Raw genomic sequence first — 18,733 nt, forward strand, 5'->3', positions numbered from 1 at the left:
TGGACAGGGAAGAGCATTCCAATACTGTTCCTTTATGTGAAAAAAAAAAAGTACTGCTAAAAAGGTCATAATTAAACTGATTCCATTATTACAGAGTACAAAGTTTACACATCAACTTTGATGAACTGCATTGATAATTAAATTGGATAATCCCACATTTGATCAAATGGTTTCAGTCTGCTGAAAGGCTTTTGCTTAGGTTATAATGTAGACTCCTATTTACAATATGATTTTTTGCTGAACCACAAAAATATTATTTAGCACTAACAGAAATAGAAAACTATCAGTTATTGAAGATAAAGCAGTTCATAATGATGAAATGTAGTAAGTGTACTGGTGTCACTATAATGAAGCTGGGGTAATGTTACAAAGTGTAGATCAAATATAATTCACCTGCTCAGGAAGGCATCTTTATTATGGTTTTTAAGTACCCAAGCTACTTGTGGAACCAGTCGAAGCTGTTTATACAAAAGCTTATTGGAGAAAGGCCAAAATATGAAAGCAAAAAGCAAATTACTATTGGATTGGAGAAAAGATCTAGCTGTTGCAATTGGTTAATTTTTTTAAAAAAAAGTTAAACCTGGGTGCTCGTGTTTGTTAAAGCATAATATAATCAAGACATAACAAAATGTTATTTGTATAACAGGAGCCTCTGGTTTTGAACTGTCTAGACACTGAAAGTACCTAAAAAATGTAAACTTCATGTGGGCGGGGATTTTTGTCTATTTCATCTACTGCCATTTCTGAAGAGCTTAGAATACTTCCTGACATTAACAGAGCTCTATATTTTTAAATGAATGAATAAAGGAAAAGCAAAGTAAAAAATGGTGTCAATATTTATGTAGAAAAGGAAGAAATCAACAAAATGTAAGTGATGTCACATAACAGAAAAAATAATTTGAAGGCATTGAATAAATTGAATTTATAAAAAGAAACTACAAAAATAATATTTTTATTTTAATGACGTAAGTATAAAAACATGAGGGAACAATTCACTCAGTGTGTCGGAAATCAAATAATCAAATTGCAAGCCTGTTTAAAAGGCCAAGTGAAAGATAATGAAACTCCTACTTTAGGGAGGCTACCATAAGACTTTCAAGAGATTGTTTTGCTTTCTATGTGACATTACAACACTATAGTATGGAAGGTACAATATCGTGGGTATATCCATACTGATACATTTATGAACTCATATGCAACCACTGTTCCTTTGAGATGATGCTATGAAGGTTGATTTGCACCTGCACATTTCCAACGTTGCCCAAGACCAGTGCATATCTCACTGCCAATAGTAACTTCCATGTATCCTGTTCTTTATTTTCTTTGAGATGATGCTATGAAGGTTGATTTGCACCTGCACATTTCCAACGTTGCCCAAGACCAGTGCATATCTCACTGCCAATAGTAACTTCCATGTATCCTCTTCTTTATTTTGCTGTGCCAATTTGCACTGCCAAGTGACGCTGTGACACTCAGTCTGCTGAGGCTTTTGCTTAGGAAGAGTCACCCAATTTCTGATGACTGTTCCCTGAGGTTGACCCGCCAGCTTTATTGCTTCTAGCACTTCATTGTCACGTCATTCCATTTTTAATTTTTCAACCTACTTTTGAAGTGTTTCCTCCTGACCAAGTACAGTACATCTTGGGTTTTACAGATATTCATTTAAAAGACTTACTGAAATAGCAATGATTAGCAATTCCTATGTATGGATAAAAATGAATAATTACATTAAAATCACAGAGCAGTAACATTAGTGGCACTATGATAATCTGTAGAAGACAGAACAGAGTCACTTTGCCACCCAGTCAAAAACATTTATTGGGAAGATACTTTGCATACTATGTGAACTCTTATCTATTCTTACAACCCCCAGTTGTAAACTTTAATTATTTTCCTATATTTTCAATGATTTGAAAGAATGTAGAAGTTCAGGAGAACATACAAGTCAATAAAAGTCATTTAGGAAATTGAGTATCTACTAATTGCTAAGCACTGTGCTAGGTTCTAGGCAAAAAGAAATAAGACTTATTTCCTTCCTTTTCCTAGTGCATAGCTGGATAGCGGACCAGCCAGGAGAGCAACAGTAGAGATATGTCCAAGGTACAGAGGTAGTGCACAAGGAGTGATTGATTAACTCTGTGAGTGTGGGGAGGAACAGCGGTATCAGGATAGGTTTCAAAAAGGTTTTTAAAGATCAACTCTGAGGCCATCAGGCAGAAAAAAAGGGGAGGACATTCCAGGAAGACAGACAGATGACACAAAAGTGTGGAGGAGTCAAGCAATATGGTATGTTCAGGGAATTCCAAGCAAACCAACACTGCTGACCCTAGAGTGCTTGTGGGAAATAGGAGAGTAAACACCTCCTGGAGACTGTGTTTGTAAGGTGTGGAATGGCACAACCGGAAAAAAACATTGAACTGACTCTGCTTGGTGTGACACTTTATGTATATACTGATGGCTACAAAGATAAGTATAGGTTAAATCATCACAAGGACTTTTCAGTCCTTCCATGATAGTATATACAATGTAAAAGGCAACAGCTCTATGCAGTTTTAAAAATACAATATATCGTTTCTTTTGAGGCCCTTGTCCATTTCAGTGATTCTACATTTTAAGTAGAAAATTGACACAATAAAAATTCACCTTGCTAAAGACAGGCAGGCAATCAGGACCCAGTTTATTTGTGACAAGAACTGATTATTCTTTCCTGATGGACATTAACCTTGTTTCTCTTTAGCTGAGACTTCTCTTTGTTACCTTACCGAACTGTCCATCCTGTAGTTTTCCTGTGTGGTTAAATGAAAGATTGTAAGTAGCCTTGTAGTACCTAAAACATAGTACGCCCTCAATAAATAATTATTGACTGGTCAAGTCTATCAGACATTGGATACATCTAAAACACAGTGATATAAGATATGCAGTTTTAACAGTTTACTATTAATGCTGCTGAATCTGCCATATTTGATAAAGTCTTTGTTTACAAATGATTCTAATCTATTAATACTCATTTGTATGAATTCAATATGTTTCCCACTTCACTCTTTAAAAAAGAATGCTTGCAATAGTGCTGATTGCTGCTAACTATTAGGTGAAGAATATTCCCCTAGAACAGCACAGCTTGGCATATGGTAGAGTGGTACCAACAGGCCTTCATTGGGTACCACTCTACCACAGAATGAATTATTAATAGCTCATAATCAAGGCTTTCTATTCTTCAGCAACTAAACCTTTTTATTCTCAGCTTTGACCATAAAGAGAAGTACTGACCAAGAGAGATATAATGTAATGTAAACCACATATGTAAGTTTATATTTTTTAGGATCCACATTTGAAAAAGTAAAAAAGAAACAGTTAAAATTGATTTAATAATATATTTCATTTAATTGAATATGTCAAAATATTAGCATTTCAATATGCAATGGTTACTAGTATTTATTAAAGAGATATTTTACTCTTTGCTTTCCTACTAAATATTTGAAAATCTGGTGTGCATTTTATATTTATGGCACATTCCAATTCAGGTAATAAATTTCCATCAGAAATACTTGATCTGTATTTAGATTTCAGAAAATTTATAGTTAAAAAGGTAAATTCATATACTTGACATATTTTCAAACATAACAAAAATTTTCAGTCACTGAATCAAATTAGTTTTTAAGTGTAAATAATTTGAAATTGAGTCAAATTAAAAATTCAAGCAACATGTTAACAGCTCAATACCCACATGTAGCTAGTGCCTACAGTACTTGACTCAGTAGTTCTAGAGACTTCTACTCCATAGAGCTGACAGTAGGCAATGCTCTTTTCCCACTTTTCAGTGTAGGTTTAGCACCTTTTAGATCTTTATTTCCCTTTTGTTTTGTCAGTACTTCAATTTTCTTCCAAAACTTTCATTACCCTAACACATTAAGTTAGGAACCAGTGAATTGAACATGCCACATTTGGTTAATAACCCAAAAGAAAATTACTCAAAGCCTTAAAATATTCCTTTTGTCATTTCTCCATAGTCACAGGCACAGCAGCTATATATAGTAATGCAAGTAAATTTTGCTCATGAGCATTTTCATTTTTAAGGACTAGGGTTTAACAGTTTTGACTCTGTCACAACAATCCTCATGTCGTGTTTTTTCCTCTCCCATGTTTAAGGATCTAGTAATGCCATTTTAAGGGAAGAAGAGCTCATATAGAGACAGACACTCAGTAATTCCTTTTGAAAAATAGTGACTTTTTTTTTAACCTGGGCAAAGTGCATTTTCACTTAGTTTTCATTACATACCAAGCTTAAAACTGTCAGTATTAATAAGGATTATTTGAATGGCTTTTTTTTTTTATAGAGTGGTTTCTAGTTTATTTGGTTAGCTAGAATTATGGATTTGAGCTACCAGTAACGACTCTCTTTGAATGTTGTTTCACTGTTAGAAACTTTCTTTGGGGATTGACTTAAACTATAAATATCCCTACCTATTATTTTGTGATATTCTGTAAATTTCAATATGTGAAATAGTGAGCATTGTGTAGCAAATATAGCTAAAGGATTTGTCTATGGCTTTTAACACTTTAAAATCTGTGGAAGCCACTGTGCCAGAATCTGGGGCTCTCCTTTGAGCTCTGTCTCGAATTAGCCATTATATATTACAGGGTGAACCTATGGTTTTTGTGACTGTTGCAAGATTGAACAGCACCACATATTCCAGTTATCTTCTTCTGTATCTTATTAACCTGGTGCATCTGTGATCTTGAACAAGTTAACTTAGTGGAATTTTGTAAAATGGAAATAAATATGCCTGTCAGGGTCACCACGATGATAAAGATAGAGAATGATATGTGGGTATACTTTGAAGAGCAAAATCCAAACTACCAGCTGAAGGAATGATTCATATTCCAGTGGGACCGAACACCTTTTCACACTTACTTGTTTATTGCTAGGTTAACTCAGGTACTGTTGCAACACTCGGTACTCTCGTGTGGCTGCAGCAGTCAATGGTGCTGTTGACACTGTCGTGGCAACCCCTACAGGCAGTCGTGGCAATAGTTAAGCAGAAAAATACAAGATTAAGCCCTTGCAACTTCATTACATCTTAGCGATTCGGGATTTTCTGCAGAGGGAATGTGAATGCTTGACATTCCCAGTAACACATCATAGTTCAGGGGGCATCGTTGCAGTTCCACCGCCTGCATTTTGTTTGAGAAGTGGTGAGGACCACCAAAGGGATCTTGTGATTTTCATTTGCTTTGTGAAATTGGGAGGTTACAAGAGAAAATGCTAAAGAAATAAGTACATGGATGGTGTTCTAGAAGTGAATATTGACTGGGTGAGAATGTTTTCTTTCCTCAAAGGATTTTTGTGTTTGCTATTTTTAGGTCTTTGGATGCATACTTTAAGGGTCAAGTGTTAACTTTTCAGAAACATCCTTTAATGAGTCAGGATAAAAACCATCTGGTGCAGGGATTCTTCCTTCAGATGGAGGTAATTTAGGAGAGATGAGAAATTTCCCACCATCATAAGAATTTCATTGGAGGCTTATTGAAGTAGCTCAAAACATGAATTATCTGCTCCTATCACTCCTTTTGTCTTCCTGCCTATCCATGAAAGAAAGTGAAAAAGAAATGTTGTAAAGAATAGAGAAATGATAAGCTTTTCGTCCTAGAGGCTGAATGTGCAAAATGTAAGCTCTCAAAGAGATAGAAAAAAAAAAAAAAAAAAAAAAGGAGACTTGCTTTTAAAAGGCTAATGGGTCCTGGACAATGCACTACCGACGCGGTGCCCGCAGGATGTCAGAAGGCAGGTGGGTGGAAGTGTGAGGATGCCACCTGGAAGAGGGAGGACAGGGCCCAAATCAGACACAGCTCTCCACCCTCCCTAAACAGGCTCGTCTAAGTGACACTTCCTTGTGTCCCAGGAAGTGACGATCAGCCAGTGTAGATGTTGTGACTCGCGGGTCTCACCCACTCCAGGGGTGCTGCGGGGCCCCCAGAGCGAGACGTCTTCGGCCCGCCCCATTCCTGAAGAAGCCGCACCGTCGGGGCCTGAGACCCACTTGCACCGAGTCTGCAGCCGCCCCCCTAGGCTGCGGGCGCTTCTAGGGGCTTTTGTGCTCTTTGCCAAACTCTGAGGGTGACCCTGAACCTAACAACTCCCTAGAGAAGGGGACTGACAGAAGGCTCAGGCGGGGACGGGGATTGAGAAAGCGTGGAAACGGGGGAAGAGGAGTAGAATTTAAGAATGGTAAAAGTCCAGAGGTAGGAGACAAGGAGGGGTAGGATCCAGCATAGGATTAAACCCAATGCTCCAATGAAAGGAACAACAACAACAAAAAAGCCACTTATTCACTTCAGCTCTGTCTCGCCCTCAACCCGGCAAAAACCAAACATGAATAAAAATAAAACCACCAGAGGCTCTTAGACGACCGTAAACTCTGCGGGTGGGGCACGAAACAAAAATAAACACAGGGACAGGCGGGCCAGAGAGCGCGAGAGGAGGAGGAGGAGGAGAAGCAGGAGGAGGAGGAGGAGGAGGAGGAGGAGGCGGCCCCGCATCCCTAATGAGGGAATGAATGGAGAGGCCCCCTCGGCTGGCGCCCGCCCACCCGGCGGCGGCCGCCAAGTGCCTCTGGGCGCTGCGTGCCGCGCCCGCCGCTCCGCGCGCAGCCGGCTCGGGCCGCTCCTCTTGACTGAGGCGCGGCGGCGGCGGTGGCTGTTACCGCGCGGACCGAGCCGAGACATTCGCGCTGGGGGCTAGGTCGCCGCCGCCGCTGGGTCCCGGGCGCGTGGATGTGGCTGGGCCGGGCGGCGCCGCACACCTGAGGCGGGGAGCGGGGAGCGGGGAGCGGGGCGCGGCGCGGGCGACGCTATCAGGGCCGCGGTTCCCGACGCCGAGGCGCGCTCGCTGGGACGAGCCAGGCAGTGATTTGAGACACTGGGTTCACCTTCACCCACGGCCCGGAGAGCCTAGCGGGGCTTGCCGCCACCTCCCGGCTCCCCTTCCCCGCCTCCCACCCTCGGCGCCGCATCCTGCCATCCTCGCCTCCCCGCCAGCGCCGGGCAACCGCCTCGCCCGGAGCCCTCCCTCGTTACAGTCCGCGTACCCCGGCGGCGCCGCCGCGGGAAGCGGCTCCCCCTCCTCTTCCTCCGCGTCCTCTTCCCCCTCTCCCGCGCCGGTGCCGCTTGTTGCACCGCCCGCGGCCTGCGGGAGCCGCTCGCCCCGGCCTTGTGCTCGCGTCCGCACCCCTTTCCTGTCGCCCCTGGGGCCCGCACCCCAGCCCGGCCGGTGAGACCCCGGCCAGACCCCGCTGCCCGCACAAAATGTCGGCCCGGACGCCATTGCCGACGGTGAACGAGCGGGACACGGAAAATGTGAGTAACCGGAGCCTCCCTCGGGAGCGGTGGGGGCGAGACCCTCTTCTGATCCCCACTTCACCCTCGCTTGGGCCGCTCCCGTGCCTCCGCGCGGCCTCCCGCGGCAGGGTCTCCATCTGGAACCCGGCATGACCCTCACCCACTGCTCAGATCTATTCTTCATTCCAACCCCATTTCACTGGTTTCCCCTCAAGGGGTGAGGGTGGGGAACCGTAAGTGGCGCCCTCTGGCTCGGAGGTGGTCCTCCAGGAGCGGATGGGGTGATGGAGGGCAGAGGGGCAGAATGGGATGGCAGAGTGGGCAGTCAGGATTGCTTTATTTCTACCTCTGCATTCTGTGCCCTCACCCGAATGAATGTTTGCTTTACGATAGCAGATGAGCCGGCTACCTCTCACACTCTTGCTTTTCTGGATCTTTCAATCCTTTGCACCCTCCCCTCCTCCCCCCGCATTGCCCCATGACTTTGCTTTTTGTAACATTGTGTCCACATTTTGGGTCATAGGCACCAAAGGGAGAAGGATGGGATGGATGTGGAGATGTGTGCGTGTTTGTGTGTATGAGTTTATACTGCTGTGACACTGAGTAGAGATGAGTAGGAGAATTTCACCAACAGCATCTGTGGTCCTGGGGTTACAGCAAAATGTAAAAAAGCCACATGAAGCCAAGGGCTGTTTAATCTCTTCCTTAAGTCAGTGATACTGATTCAGGGCAGGTTTTACTTTAAATATCTCTCCTCCTTCTTGGAGTGTCACAAGGTGCATATCTTTGAAGGAAGGATTTCTGTGTCTTTGATCAGATTGCCCTCAGGAGTTGTTATCAAGATGCAGATGTCCCTGGCGTTTAAACTCTTGAAAAACGAAAAGAACAAGACCCGTTGTATTTCCACCCTCTGAAAAGTACAGTTGTGTGTGTGTGTGTGTGTGTGTGTGTGTGTGCGCGCGCGCGCGCGCATACAAGTTCCTTTGTGGGAAGGATTTCTTGTATTTGTTTAAAACACTCAAGACCTGTAAATAGGTCTTGGCTGATTTTCTGACTGATTTTAAGGACCTAGATGGGTACTAAGTTTGGTCAGCTGTCCAGAGCTCTGTCTAGTTATCTCATCAGCCCTCCAGCTTTTGATGTACCACGGATTTCATGGGGTTGGTAAAATAAAATAATGAAGTGCTTTGGTGTTCTTAGACAAAAGGCGTGAGAGAATGAATATAAGCTCACTTCTGAGTTGTTGGAGGGGGTATAAACAGATGATTTCATCTTAGGAGGGGAGCATAGAGATTTAATATAATTAAAGAAAGAGAGAATAATTTCTAGTAAGAGACCATTGTTAGAGGACCTGTGAAGATGTTTCAGAGTATGCTTTTGTCCTCTCTAGCGCTGTGCATTTAAAATGGGAAAGATAGTGTAAGACTGCTGCTGTCATAAATTAGAACTTCATTTGCATCATAACTATTTTAGAAAATACAATTGATACATAATTTTGATTGAGAGAATGAACAAGGTCAGAGAAAAAGATGGATATTTTGGTTTAAGTTGGTTTTAAAGCCAAGTTGGCACAGAATTTTTCTAGTAGGAACTCTAAAAAAATGCCTGTCATTCAAGAGTGTGAATGAAAAGTAAGACAGACGATAATCTTTGTTTTTATTAGCAAATTACTGTATGTGTTAACCCAGGAGGAGTGGAAAAATACATTGTTTTTATTTTCTTTTAGATTTTGAATAGTATAGCTCTTCTTATACTTGTATGAATAAGGTATTCTATAAAGACATGAGATATAATTATAGGAATATGCATTAAGGAATAGTACAAAATGCAGCTTCTCATGTAAGAACATACGAAAAAAGGATTTTAAAGCTAAGCAATAATAGTATGATAAATTTTGTTTTGAGTACCTTCTGAAAATGATTATGCTGTGTAAGCTGATTTGCTGTTTCTGGACATGTTATTTCAAAGTCACTTTATGGTCTTGTGCCTTATTGTATTGTATATAATGATATCTCCGTTTAGCTTACTTTACCTACATCTTTATTTTCTCCTAATTGCTGTGGCAAATATCTATTATACCACAGATGTCAATTAATAAGTATGCATTCAGCATGTTCATTTTTGAGGTAAAGCGTTGGGAAGAGAATATAGAAGTAGTATTTAAGATAAGATTTCTCCCTGCAAGGAGCTTACAGAAGAGATATAATCCCAAATAAATAATGTATCGTAGAAGATGTTGTGTAAATGGGGCTAAATTGGTTTATAGGTGTGATTGGTGTTTATCAGGGAGGCCACCACTGATGGCTATTAAAACACCAGTGACTCTCTATTCTCTAGTTGGTAGTAGATGGCATCATCCATTTTTACTTCTCATTGATGAAATACAGTAACAAACCTGCTTGTTAGCTAATATGTTAATGCCAGTATGGCAGCCAAAATGTATGTTTATTTGTAGTCATTTTCAATTACATGACATATTTTAAAAAATAGTTGTGAAACTTTTATATTCATGACTATTAAAGAGTTCTAAGGGTCTTTGGTATATTATCAAGGATGCTAACTGAAAACATTTTATTATCCTTAGAAATTAAAATCAACAAATACAGTAATTTAAAACACCATCTTGGTATTTGATTGTCATTTGCAGTTAATATAAAAAACATACTTGGATTTTGTTTCCTTGGAAATATATATCACTCTCAGTGTCACGAATATATATTCAGGATAAATTAAAAACCAAAAGGGAATATTATAGCACTGATCTCTTATATGCTACTACTATATATAGTAAAATGAGAAAGAATTGCTTTTCTCTGAGAACAGTCTGTGTGTACTTTTTCAGGAGTATTTTGTTAGATGAAAGATTTATGTGTGCCTTGTTAATAGGCCTCAATGTGCTAAATACAACTGGACAACCAATGATTAACTTTTAAGACAATAAACACTTTGTAATAAAGTAGAAAAGTACATGTTGCTGATAATAGGATCTATGCAAAATGTGTTTGATTTTAGATTATAAACAGTAAGTCCAGAAAAAGAATAAAAAATATTTCTTTTTTTTTTTTCTTTAGTTAGATTTTATTTGGATAATTCCACCATGGATATAGATAATATATAACCATTAATCTTACATGTTTTTTAATGAAACAGGGAAAACATTTTTGGTATTTTGGAAAAACTCTGATTATGCTAGTTTTTAATGGGTCAAAAATGCTCAGCCTAGCTTTCTGTGATGAAATTTTGATTTGTATGAAGAAAACTTTTTTGACTACTTCTTGGGATGTTTTAAAATTGAATTCAGTTTGATTAAAAAGTCTTTAATAAAAAAAGACTCTTAATGTTGAGTCTTGTAACATACTGAAATTCATGGTGGTGACTGTAATGATTACCTATTGTGATCAGTTGCCATCAGTAGTTTGTCCTGTGAGAATCATTGTTAATGGCGTGAAGAAGCGAGAGGAAAGTGTACCTTCACCACTACCCTTGGATTTGCTCAGTGTCCTGTGCATCCTTCACATGTCACAGTAGCTATCATATAGCATTATAATTGCCTGACTTTATGTCCCTTAGTCTGTATTGCTAGTGCCCAGCACAGTGACTAGTAAGAGTGTATAGGAAATCAGTGCTGTAACACCCCCTTTGAATTTTTTCATTTATCATCAAAATATATTAGTGACATTGGTGAGGGTAGACATTACATATCACAACCTGAGAGACTGAATGAAGCCTTCAGAGAGAAAATTTAGTGACCTAAATGTTAATAATGAATCTCTGTCATGTTCCATTATTGCTCTACTCATGCTATTACTTCTAGAAAGTGTTTTTTTTGTTGTTGTTGTTTGTTTTCTTTTGTTTTGTTTGTGTCTTAAAGATTTTAGAAGAGTGGCTCATGCCTCTAATCCCAGCACTTTGTGGGGCTGAGGTGGGAGGATTGCTTGAACCCAGGAATTCGAGACCAGCGTGGGCAACATGGAGAAACCCTTTCTCCACTAAAAATAGAAAAATTAGCTGGGCATGGTGGTGTGTGCCTGTAGTCAATCACAGCTACTATGGAGGCTGAGGTGGGAGGGTTGCTTGAGCCCAGGAGGTCAAGGCTGCAGTGAGCCAAGATGACACCACTGTATTCCAGCCCTGGTGACAGAGTGAGACCCTGTTAAAAAAAAAAAAGAAAAAAAAAAAGATTTTAGAAGAGCATATGAAATGATATAAGATACTTTATTAGAGGAAGAACAGAGTATACCATCCTTATCACTACTTCTGAACCTTTACTGTTTCCTGTCTGGAGTGCCCTGGACTTGTCCTTCATATCAAACTTACAGATCCTTTATGGCTTGTCACATTGTTTTAACAAGAATTCTGAAATGATTGCAGCTAATATTGCTGTTTGTTGTAGCTGAACAGTGGTGGATGTATGTACCACATCATTGGTCTCTAAAGTGGGCATTCAGGGCAACACATTGGGAGAAGAAATGTATTTAATGTCTACCACTTCACTTCTGACCTACATGCTATTATTATGTCATCTTTTTTTTTTTTTTTTTTTTTTTTTAAAACCCAGGTCTATAGAATTAGACACATGATTTAAAAGATGTTATTATTATTGTTGTTGTTATTTTTCTTCTTCCATCTCATTCTTTCCTTTGGGGGTCATTTTCTCTTTTCCTGATAAATATCTTTGGAAGTCGTTTTGTGAAGGATTGTTAGTCATGAACTTTCTTAGATCTGAAGACATATTTTGCCCTAATTCTTAAAAGATAGCTTTGCTTAGTCTCTAACTCTAGGTTGACAGTTTCATTTCTTTTACCACTCAGAAGGTAGTATTCCATTGTCTATTGATTTATATTATTTCTGTTCAGGAGTCGTCTGCTATTTGATATGTGATCCTTTCTGTCTATCTTCTGTGGATTCATGTCTCATCAGTTACAGAAATGCACTAACCATTATGTCTTTGAATGTTACCTTAATTCTGTTCTATATAGTGTTTCTGGCACTCTGGTTAGTTGTGCTAAAATTTATCATTCTATCCTTCATCTTTAACCTCTCATTCATTTTTTTCTCCTCCTATTTCATTGTTTCTCTGTACTCTAACTTTTAGTATAACCTATACTATAGTTACCATATACGTTTAGATCTTTCTTCAGCTGTTTATAACCCTGTTAACCTATCTATTGAATTTTTTTTCATTGTGGTAAAAAGCACACATCAGATATGCTTTTGTAACAAATTTTTCAGTATACAGTATAGTATTTTTGGCGGGGAGGGAATGGATTTTAGTGGTAGTAAGGTGGCAATTAATTTTTTTATTTTTTCACATTTATTTTTATTTAATTTTATGATATGTATTAGATCTGTTAATACATAAGATCTGCTATTTTAGCTCCCACATATGAATGAGAACATATTTGTGTTTCTGTACCTGGATTATTTCACTTAACATAATGACTTCCAGTTTCATCCATAGGGACAATTTTGTACAGCACATCTCTAGAAATATTTCATCTTGTGTGACTGAAACTGTATACATATTGAACAGCAACTCCCTATTTCCCTTTCTCTCCGGACCCTGGCAACCACCAGTCTTACTTTCTGCTTTGATGAGTTTGACTACTTTAGATACCTCACATAAATGGGATGATGTAGCATTTATCCTCTGTAACTGGCTTATTTTATTTTAGCACAATGCCCTTAAGGTTCATCCATGTTGTAGCATAAGACAGGATTTCCTTCTTTTTTATAGCTGAATAATATTCTGTTATATTATGCACCTTGTTTTGTTATCCATTTATCTGCTGATGGACATATGGGTTGTTTCTACTTCTTGGCTCTTACAAATAATACTGTAGTAAATATGGGAGTGCAAAGATCTCTTTGGGATCCTGATTTTAGTTTTTTGGATAAATATTCAGAAATGGATTGCATATTAGTTCTATTGTTGGGTCATATGGTAGTTCTACTGGGTCAAATGATAAGTCTATTTTAATTTTTTGAGGAGATTCCATGTTGTTTTTCATAGTAGCTGCAGCACCTTATATTTTCACCAACTGTACACAGGGGTTGCAATTTCTGTACATCCTCACCAACACTTATTTTCTATTTTCATTTTATTTTGGTTTTATGGTTTTTAAAATTATAACCATCCTAACAGGTGTAAAGTGAATATCTTATTGTGATTTTGATTTGCATTTCCCAGATGATTTGTGATGTTCACCATCTTTTTATATACCTATTGGCCATTTGTATGTCTTCTTTAGAGAAATGTCTATTCAACTCCTTTGCACATTTAAAAATCAAGTTATTTTTTAAAAATCAAATTTGCTTATAGTTTTGCTCAATCTGTGGTGTGCTTTTTAACCCTGTTGTTTTCTTTGATGTGCAGAATCTTTTTAGTTTGATTTAATCCTGATTGTCTATTTTTGCTTTTGTTGGCTGTGCTTTTAATGTCATATACCAGAAATCTTTGTCAAGACCAATATCATGAAGCTCTTCTCCTATGTTTTCTTCTAGGAGTTTTATAATACAGGTCTTAAATTTAAATCTTTAATCTCTTTTGAGATAGTATTTGTGTATGATATAAAATGAGGGTCCAGTGTCATTCTTTTGCATGTCTATATCCATTTCCCCAGCCCCATTTGTTGAAAAGATTGTCCTTTACTGATTGTGAAGTGTTGGCATCCATGTTGAAAATCATTTGACTGTATATGCATGGGTTCATTTCTGAGCTCTCTATTCTGTTCTTAGTGTATCTCTCTGTCTTTAAGCTAGTACTATACTATTTTGATTACCATAGTGTAATATGTTTTGAGGCCAGGAAGTGTGAGGCTTCTAGCTTTTTTCTTCTTTCTAAAGATTGTTTAGGGCATTCAGGGTCCTTTATGGTTCCATATGAATTTTAGAACATTTTTTGTTTCTGTAAAAAATGCCATTAGGATAGTTCTTTGTTAGTGCAAATAAATGTAACTGACTTTTGTACATTGATTTTGTAGCCTGAAACTGTTGAATTTGTTTATTATTTTTAGCAGTTCTTTTTTTTGGTGTTTCGAATCCTTAGGGTTTTCTACATACAAGATAATCTCATCTACAAACAGTGATAATTTTACTTCTTTCTGATTTGGATACCGTTTATTTATTTACTTGTTTAACTGCTCTGCCTAGAACTTCTAATACCGTGTTAAATAGAAGTGGCAAGAGTGGGCATCCTTGTCTTGTTCTTGGTCTTAAAGGGAAACCTTTTTTTCTACCACTAAGTGTTGTATTAGTTGTGGGCTTTATATATGGTCTTTATTATGTTGAGGTAATTTTTTTCTATTCTTATTTTGTTGAGTGGTGTTTTTAATCATGAAAGGGTATTGAATTCTGTCAAATGCTTTTTCAGCATCTATTGAGATGATCAGGCAATTCTAATTTTCCTTCGATTAATGTGGTGTATATCACATTGATTTTTGTATGTTGAGCCATCCTTGTATCTCAGGGATAATTCCCTCTTGGGCATGGTATGTGATCCCTCTAATGTGCCATTGAATTTGAATTGCTAGGGTTTTTTTTTTTTTTCCTGAGGATTTTTATATTGATATGCATTAGGGATATTGACTTGTAGTTTTCTTTTTCTGTAGTGACTTTTTCTGGGTTTTTTTTTTTTTTTTTTTTTTTGGTCATTGTAATGCTGGCCTTATGAAATGAGTTATGAAGTATTCTGTTCTCTTCTTTTTGGGGAATAGTTTGAAAAGGGTTGGTTTTAATTATCTTCTTTAAATGTTTTGTAGAATTCACCAGTAAAGCCATCTGGTCTTGGACTTATCGTTGTTGGAAGGTTTTTGGTTCATGTGATTATGGAGGCCAAGAAATCTCACAGTATTTCATCTGCAAGTGGGAGAACCAGGGAAACCAGTGATGTAATTCAGTCTGTGTCTGAAGGCCCAAGAACCAGTAGCTATAATGCCTGAGAGCAGGATAAGATGGATATCCCAGCTTAAGAAGAGAGAAATAAATTTTTCCTTTTTCTTTCTTTATATTCCATTCGTGCTCTCAATGGATTGAATGATGCTTGCCCACATTGATGAAGGTATGTGCTTTGTTCAGTTGCTGATCAAAATGCAAACCTTTTCTGGGAAAACCCTCTTGGATATACCCCAAAATAATATTTTGCCAGCTATTTAAGCATTCCTCAGTCCAGTCAAGTTGATACATAAAATTAACCATTATGGTAACGTATCTGTTTCTAGGAATCTATACATTTCTTCTATGTGATCTGATTTGTTGGAATATACTTATTCATGGTAGTTTCTTATATCCTTTTAATTTCTGTGGCATCAGTTGTAATATTTCCTCTTTCATTTCTGATTTTATTTATTTGAGTCCTGTCATTTTTTCTTAGTCAAAGGTTTGTCAAATTGGTTGATCTTTTCAAAAAACTAAGTCTTTCTTGATTTTTTTTTTCTGTTGTTTTTGTATTCACTGTTTTGTTATTTGTGCTGTAATCTTTATTATTTCCTTTTTCCTGCTAACTTTTGACTTAATTTGTTCTTTCTCTAGTACTTGCAATGTTGAGTTAGGTTATTTGTTTAAGGTTTCTCTCTCTCTCTCTCTCTCTCTCTCTCTTTTTGAGATGCTGTCTTGCTCTTTGATCCATGCTGGAGATCTGTGGCGCAGTCTCAGCTCACTGCAGCCCTTGCTTCCTGGGCTCAAGTGATTCTCCTGCCTCAGCCTCCTGAGTAGCTGGGATTACAGGTGCCCGCCACCATACCTGACTAATTTTTGTATTTTTAGAAGAGACAGTGTTTCACCATTTTGGCCAGGCTGGTCTAAAACTCCTGACCTCAGGTGATCTGCCCACCTTGGGCTCCCAAAGTGCTGGGATTACAGGCATGAGCCACCAGGCCCATCTTCTTATTCTTTAATTTAGGCATTTTTAAAGTGAAGTCACACTAAACTTCTATCTTAGTACTGCTTTTGCTGCATCCCATAAGTTTTGCTTTGTTTTATTTTTGTTATCTGTCCTGGAGAATGTTCTGTGTGTGCTTGAGAAGACTGTATATTGTGCCACTATTGGGTGGAATGCTCTGTATGTCTATATGTCCATTAGGTCAATTTGTTCTGTAGGGTTCTTCAGGTCCTCTGTTTCCTTGTTGATCTTCTACCTAGATAGTCTATCATTATTGAATGTAGGGTATTGAAATCTTCTGTTGTTGTGTTGCTATTTCTGCCTTCAGTTCTGTCAGTGTTTGCTTCTGCTCTGATGTTGGGTACGTATTTATTTATAATTGTTATAGCTTCCTCATGAATTGACCCATTTATCATTATGCAGTGTTCTTTGTCTCTTGTGACAGTTTTTGACATAAGATCTGTTTTATCTGACGTAAGTTTGGCTACCTCTGCTCTCTTTTGGTTATTTCATCCTTTAGTTTTTAGTCCGTGTGGTCCTTAAGTCTAAAGTGAATCTCTTGTATACAACATATAGTTAGATCTTATGTTTTTAATCCATTCAACAACTCTGTCTTTTGATGACAGTGTTTAATCCATCTACATTTGGTGCAGTTAGTGATAGGGAAGGACTTACTATTGCCATTTTGTTAACTGTTTTCTGTCTTAAAGGTTTTTTGTCCCTCATATCCTCTCTTGCTGTATTCCTATGTGTTTCACTGATTTTTTTGTAGTGACATCTGGTGTAAGCTGGGTTCTATCAGCATCTAAAACCAGTCTCTCTGGCAGTCCCCTAAAAATCAGAGCATTGGATGCATGCTCCATTCTTCTTTTTCCACATCTGTTGAATTTTTTATTTCTTTTATCATATTTTTAATTTCTAAAAGTTTTAAGATTTTTCTCTTAAGCTAGTCTGCCTTTTTAAGTAGACTCTTGGACCTTGCTTATTTTTATGGTTTCATCTTCATTTCCTTGAACATTTAATATATAGTAATTTGCATCCTGTTTCTGGTAATTCCATTACCTAAAGTCCCTAGTTAGTTAGATTTATTGTTGCTTTCTGCTAATTCTCATTCACTGTGGTTATTTCTTATTGAATGTGCTGGTATTTGATGGTGATCTCTTCTTTGCCTGATTGGTACTTCTGTGAAATTTGGGGGCCTAAATTGAGGATGCTTCCTTTAGAGAGGGATTGGGTTTGCTTCTGCTGGGAACCCCTACTGACCTGGGGCACTTTAGTCTCCTGTAGGGATCCTTGGAGTTGTAGGTTCAGCTCTCTAACCCTGTAGTGAGACCAAGGCTTAGTATTTGACTCCAGGGTAACTCAGGCTTTTGTGGTAACTTTAGCTGTTGTTTATTGATTTTTTTTTTATGCTTGTTTACTTGTTTTTGTTTTGCCCTTGGATGTCTCTCTTATTCTCTTCTAGTTCAGTAATACATTTAAAAAATATGTACTATTTTGGAGGACCCCTTATAATATCATGCCTACTGCACTATAGAAATTCTGAAATAAGCTTTTTGTAAATGGGTCTTCAGAAATTTACATACTTATGGGATTTCTATACTTATGTTCCATACTTATGTAAATTTCCATACTTATGTTCCTAAACCATGTGTCATTTCTGAAATTCTCATATCTGTATACTTTAAAATGTGCATAATTTTCTGTTTATAAATCTTTGATTTGAAAATTTGCTAGATTTTTGAAATCATTTGTTACAATTGTTAGAATGATTAGTTTTCAAGAATAGCTCAGGCAAAGTGGAAATCTACTAACAGAACTTTTATATAATTGGTGAATAGATTGAAATATGAGCATCGTAATTAAGTAAGTGCAACCAGCTGTCCACTACTTCAGTTTGTGTGAGGTGCTCTCTTTAGCCATGACAGTCATTGAAATTGAGTAGCAGCATAAACTGGACTTAAAATCAGTCCTTCAGTTCTCTATCACAGATTGTTAAGCCAGCATTTACAAAATCAAGAGACATTCATTTGTATTGTATATCATTAATGTTTTACTAATCACTGAAAACTTTGTACCATCAGAATTTAATGTAGTTCTGAAGTTTTTTATACTATACTTTTTAATATGCATAATCTATTTATTAAGTAATTCATATGTAATTTATTAGTATTCCTATGGGGGGGAGTCCATACTTAAGCATTTTAAAGCTAAAATTACCTTGGACTGTAGTTTAGAGGCCATTCTATGCCACAGAGTTTAGCATTGTTCTCTAATTGTTCTGTGTATATACTTTTTGCATACACTTTTACTTTCTACCTAAATTCAAAATATTTTGAGGCCGTGGTCCACTTTCAACATTACTTCTGTATATCCTTTATTACCTGGCATAGTGTTTGGCATATTTTTTTGTACTCAACAATTTAATAAACCAATTTAAATAAAACCAAGGTCTGTTTTATTTATTTATTCTCAAATACAGTGAGTTTATGAACCACCTGAGGAGATTGTTTCAAATTT

At 37.9% G+C, this 18,733-nt stretch overlaps 1 protein-coding gene across 10 annotated transcripts in view; it reads left to right on the forward strand.

Moving 5' to 3' along the window:
• The first annotated feature begins 6,585 nt into the window (after positions 1-6,585).
• MARK1 (microtubule affinity regulating kinase 1) overlaps positions 6,586-18,733 on the forward strand; it is a 135,495-nt gene continuing 123,347 nt past the window's right edge. For 9 of the 10 annotated variants that reach the window (XM_064383523.1, XM_064383526.1, XM_064383524.1 and 6 more), the window contains exon 1: positions 6,586-7,353. In XM_064383523.1, coding sequence (XP_064239593.1) covers positions 7,303-7,353 — 51 coding nt within the window. In that variant the 5' untranslated portion in view covers positions 6,586-7,302. Of the gene's footprint in view, positions 7,354-15,034; positions 15,395-18,733 lie in introns of those variants that run through there. The other variant, XM_064383525.1, reaches the window with a different exon arrangement.

The sequence above is a fragment of the Aotus nancymaae genome, unplaced genomic scaffold (assembly GCF_030222135.1).
Source record: "Aotus nancymaae isolate 86718 unplaced genomic scaffold, 86718_ANA_hifiasm-v0.15.2.pri h1tg000032l_0, whole genome shotgun sequence".
Classification (NCBI taxonomy): Eukaryota; Metazoa; Chordata; class Mammalia; order Primates; family Aotidae; genus Aotus; species Aotus nancymaae.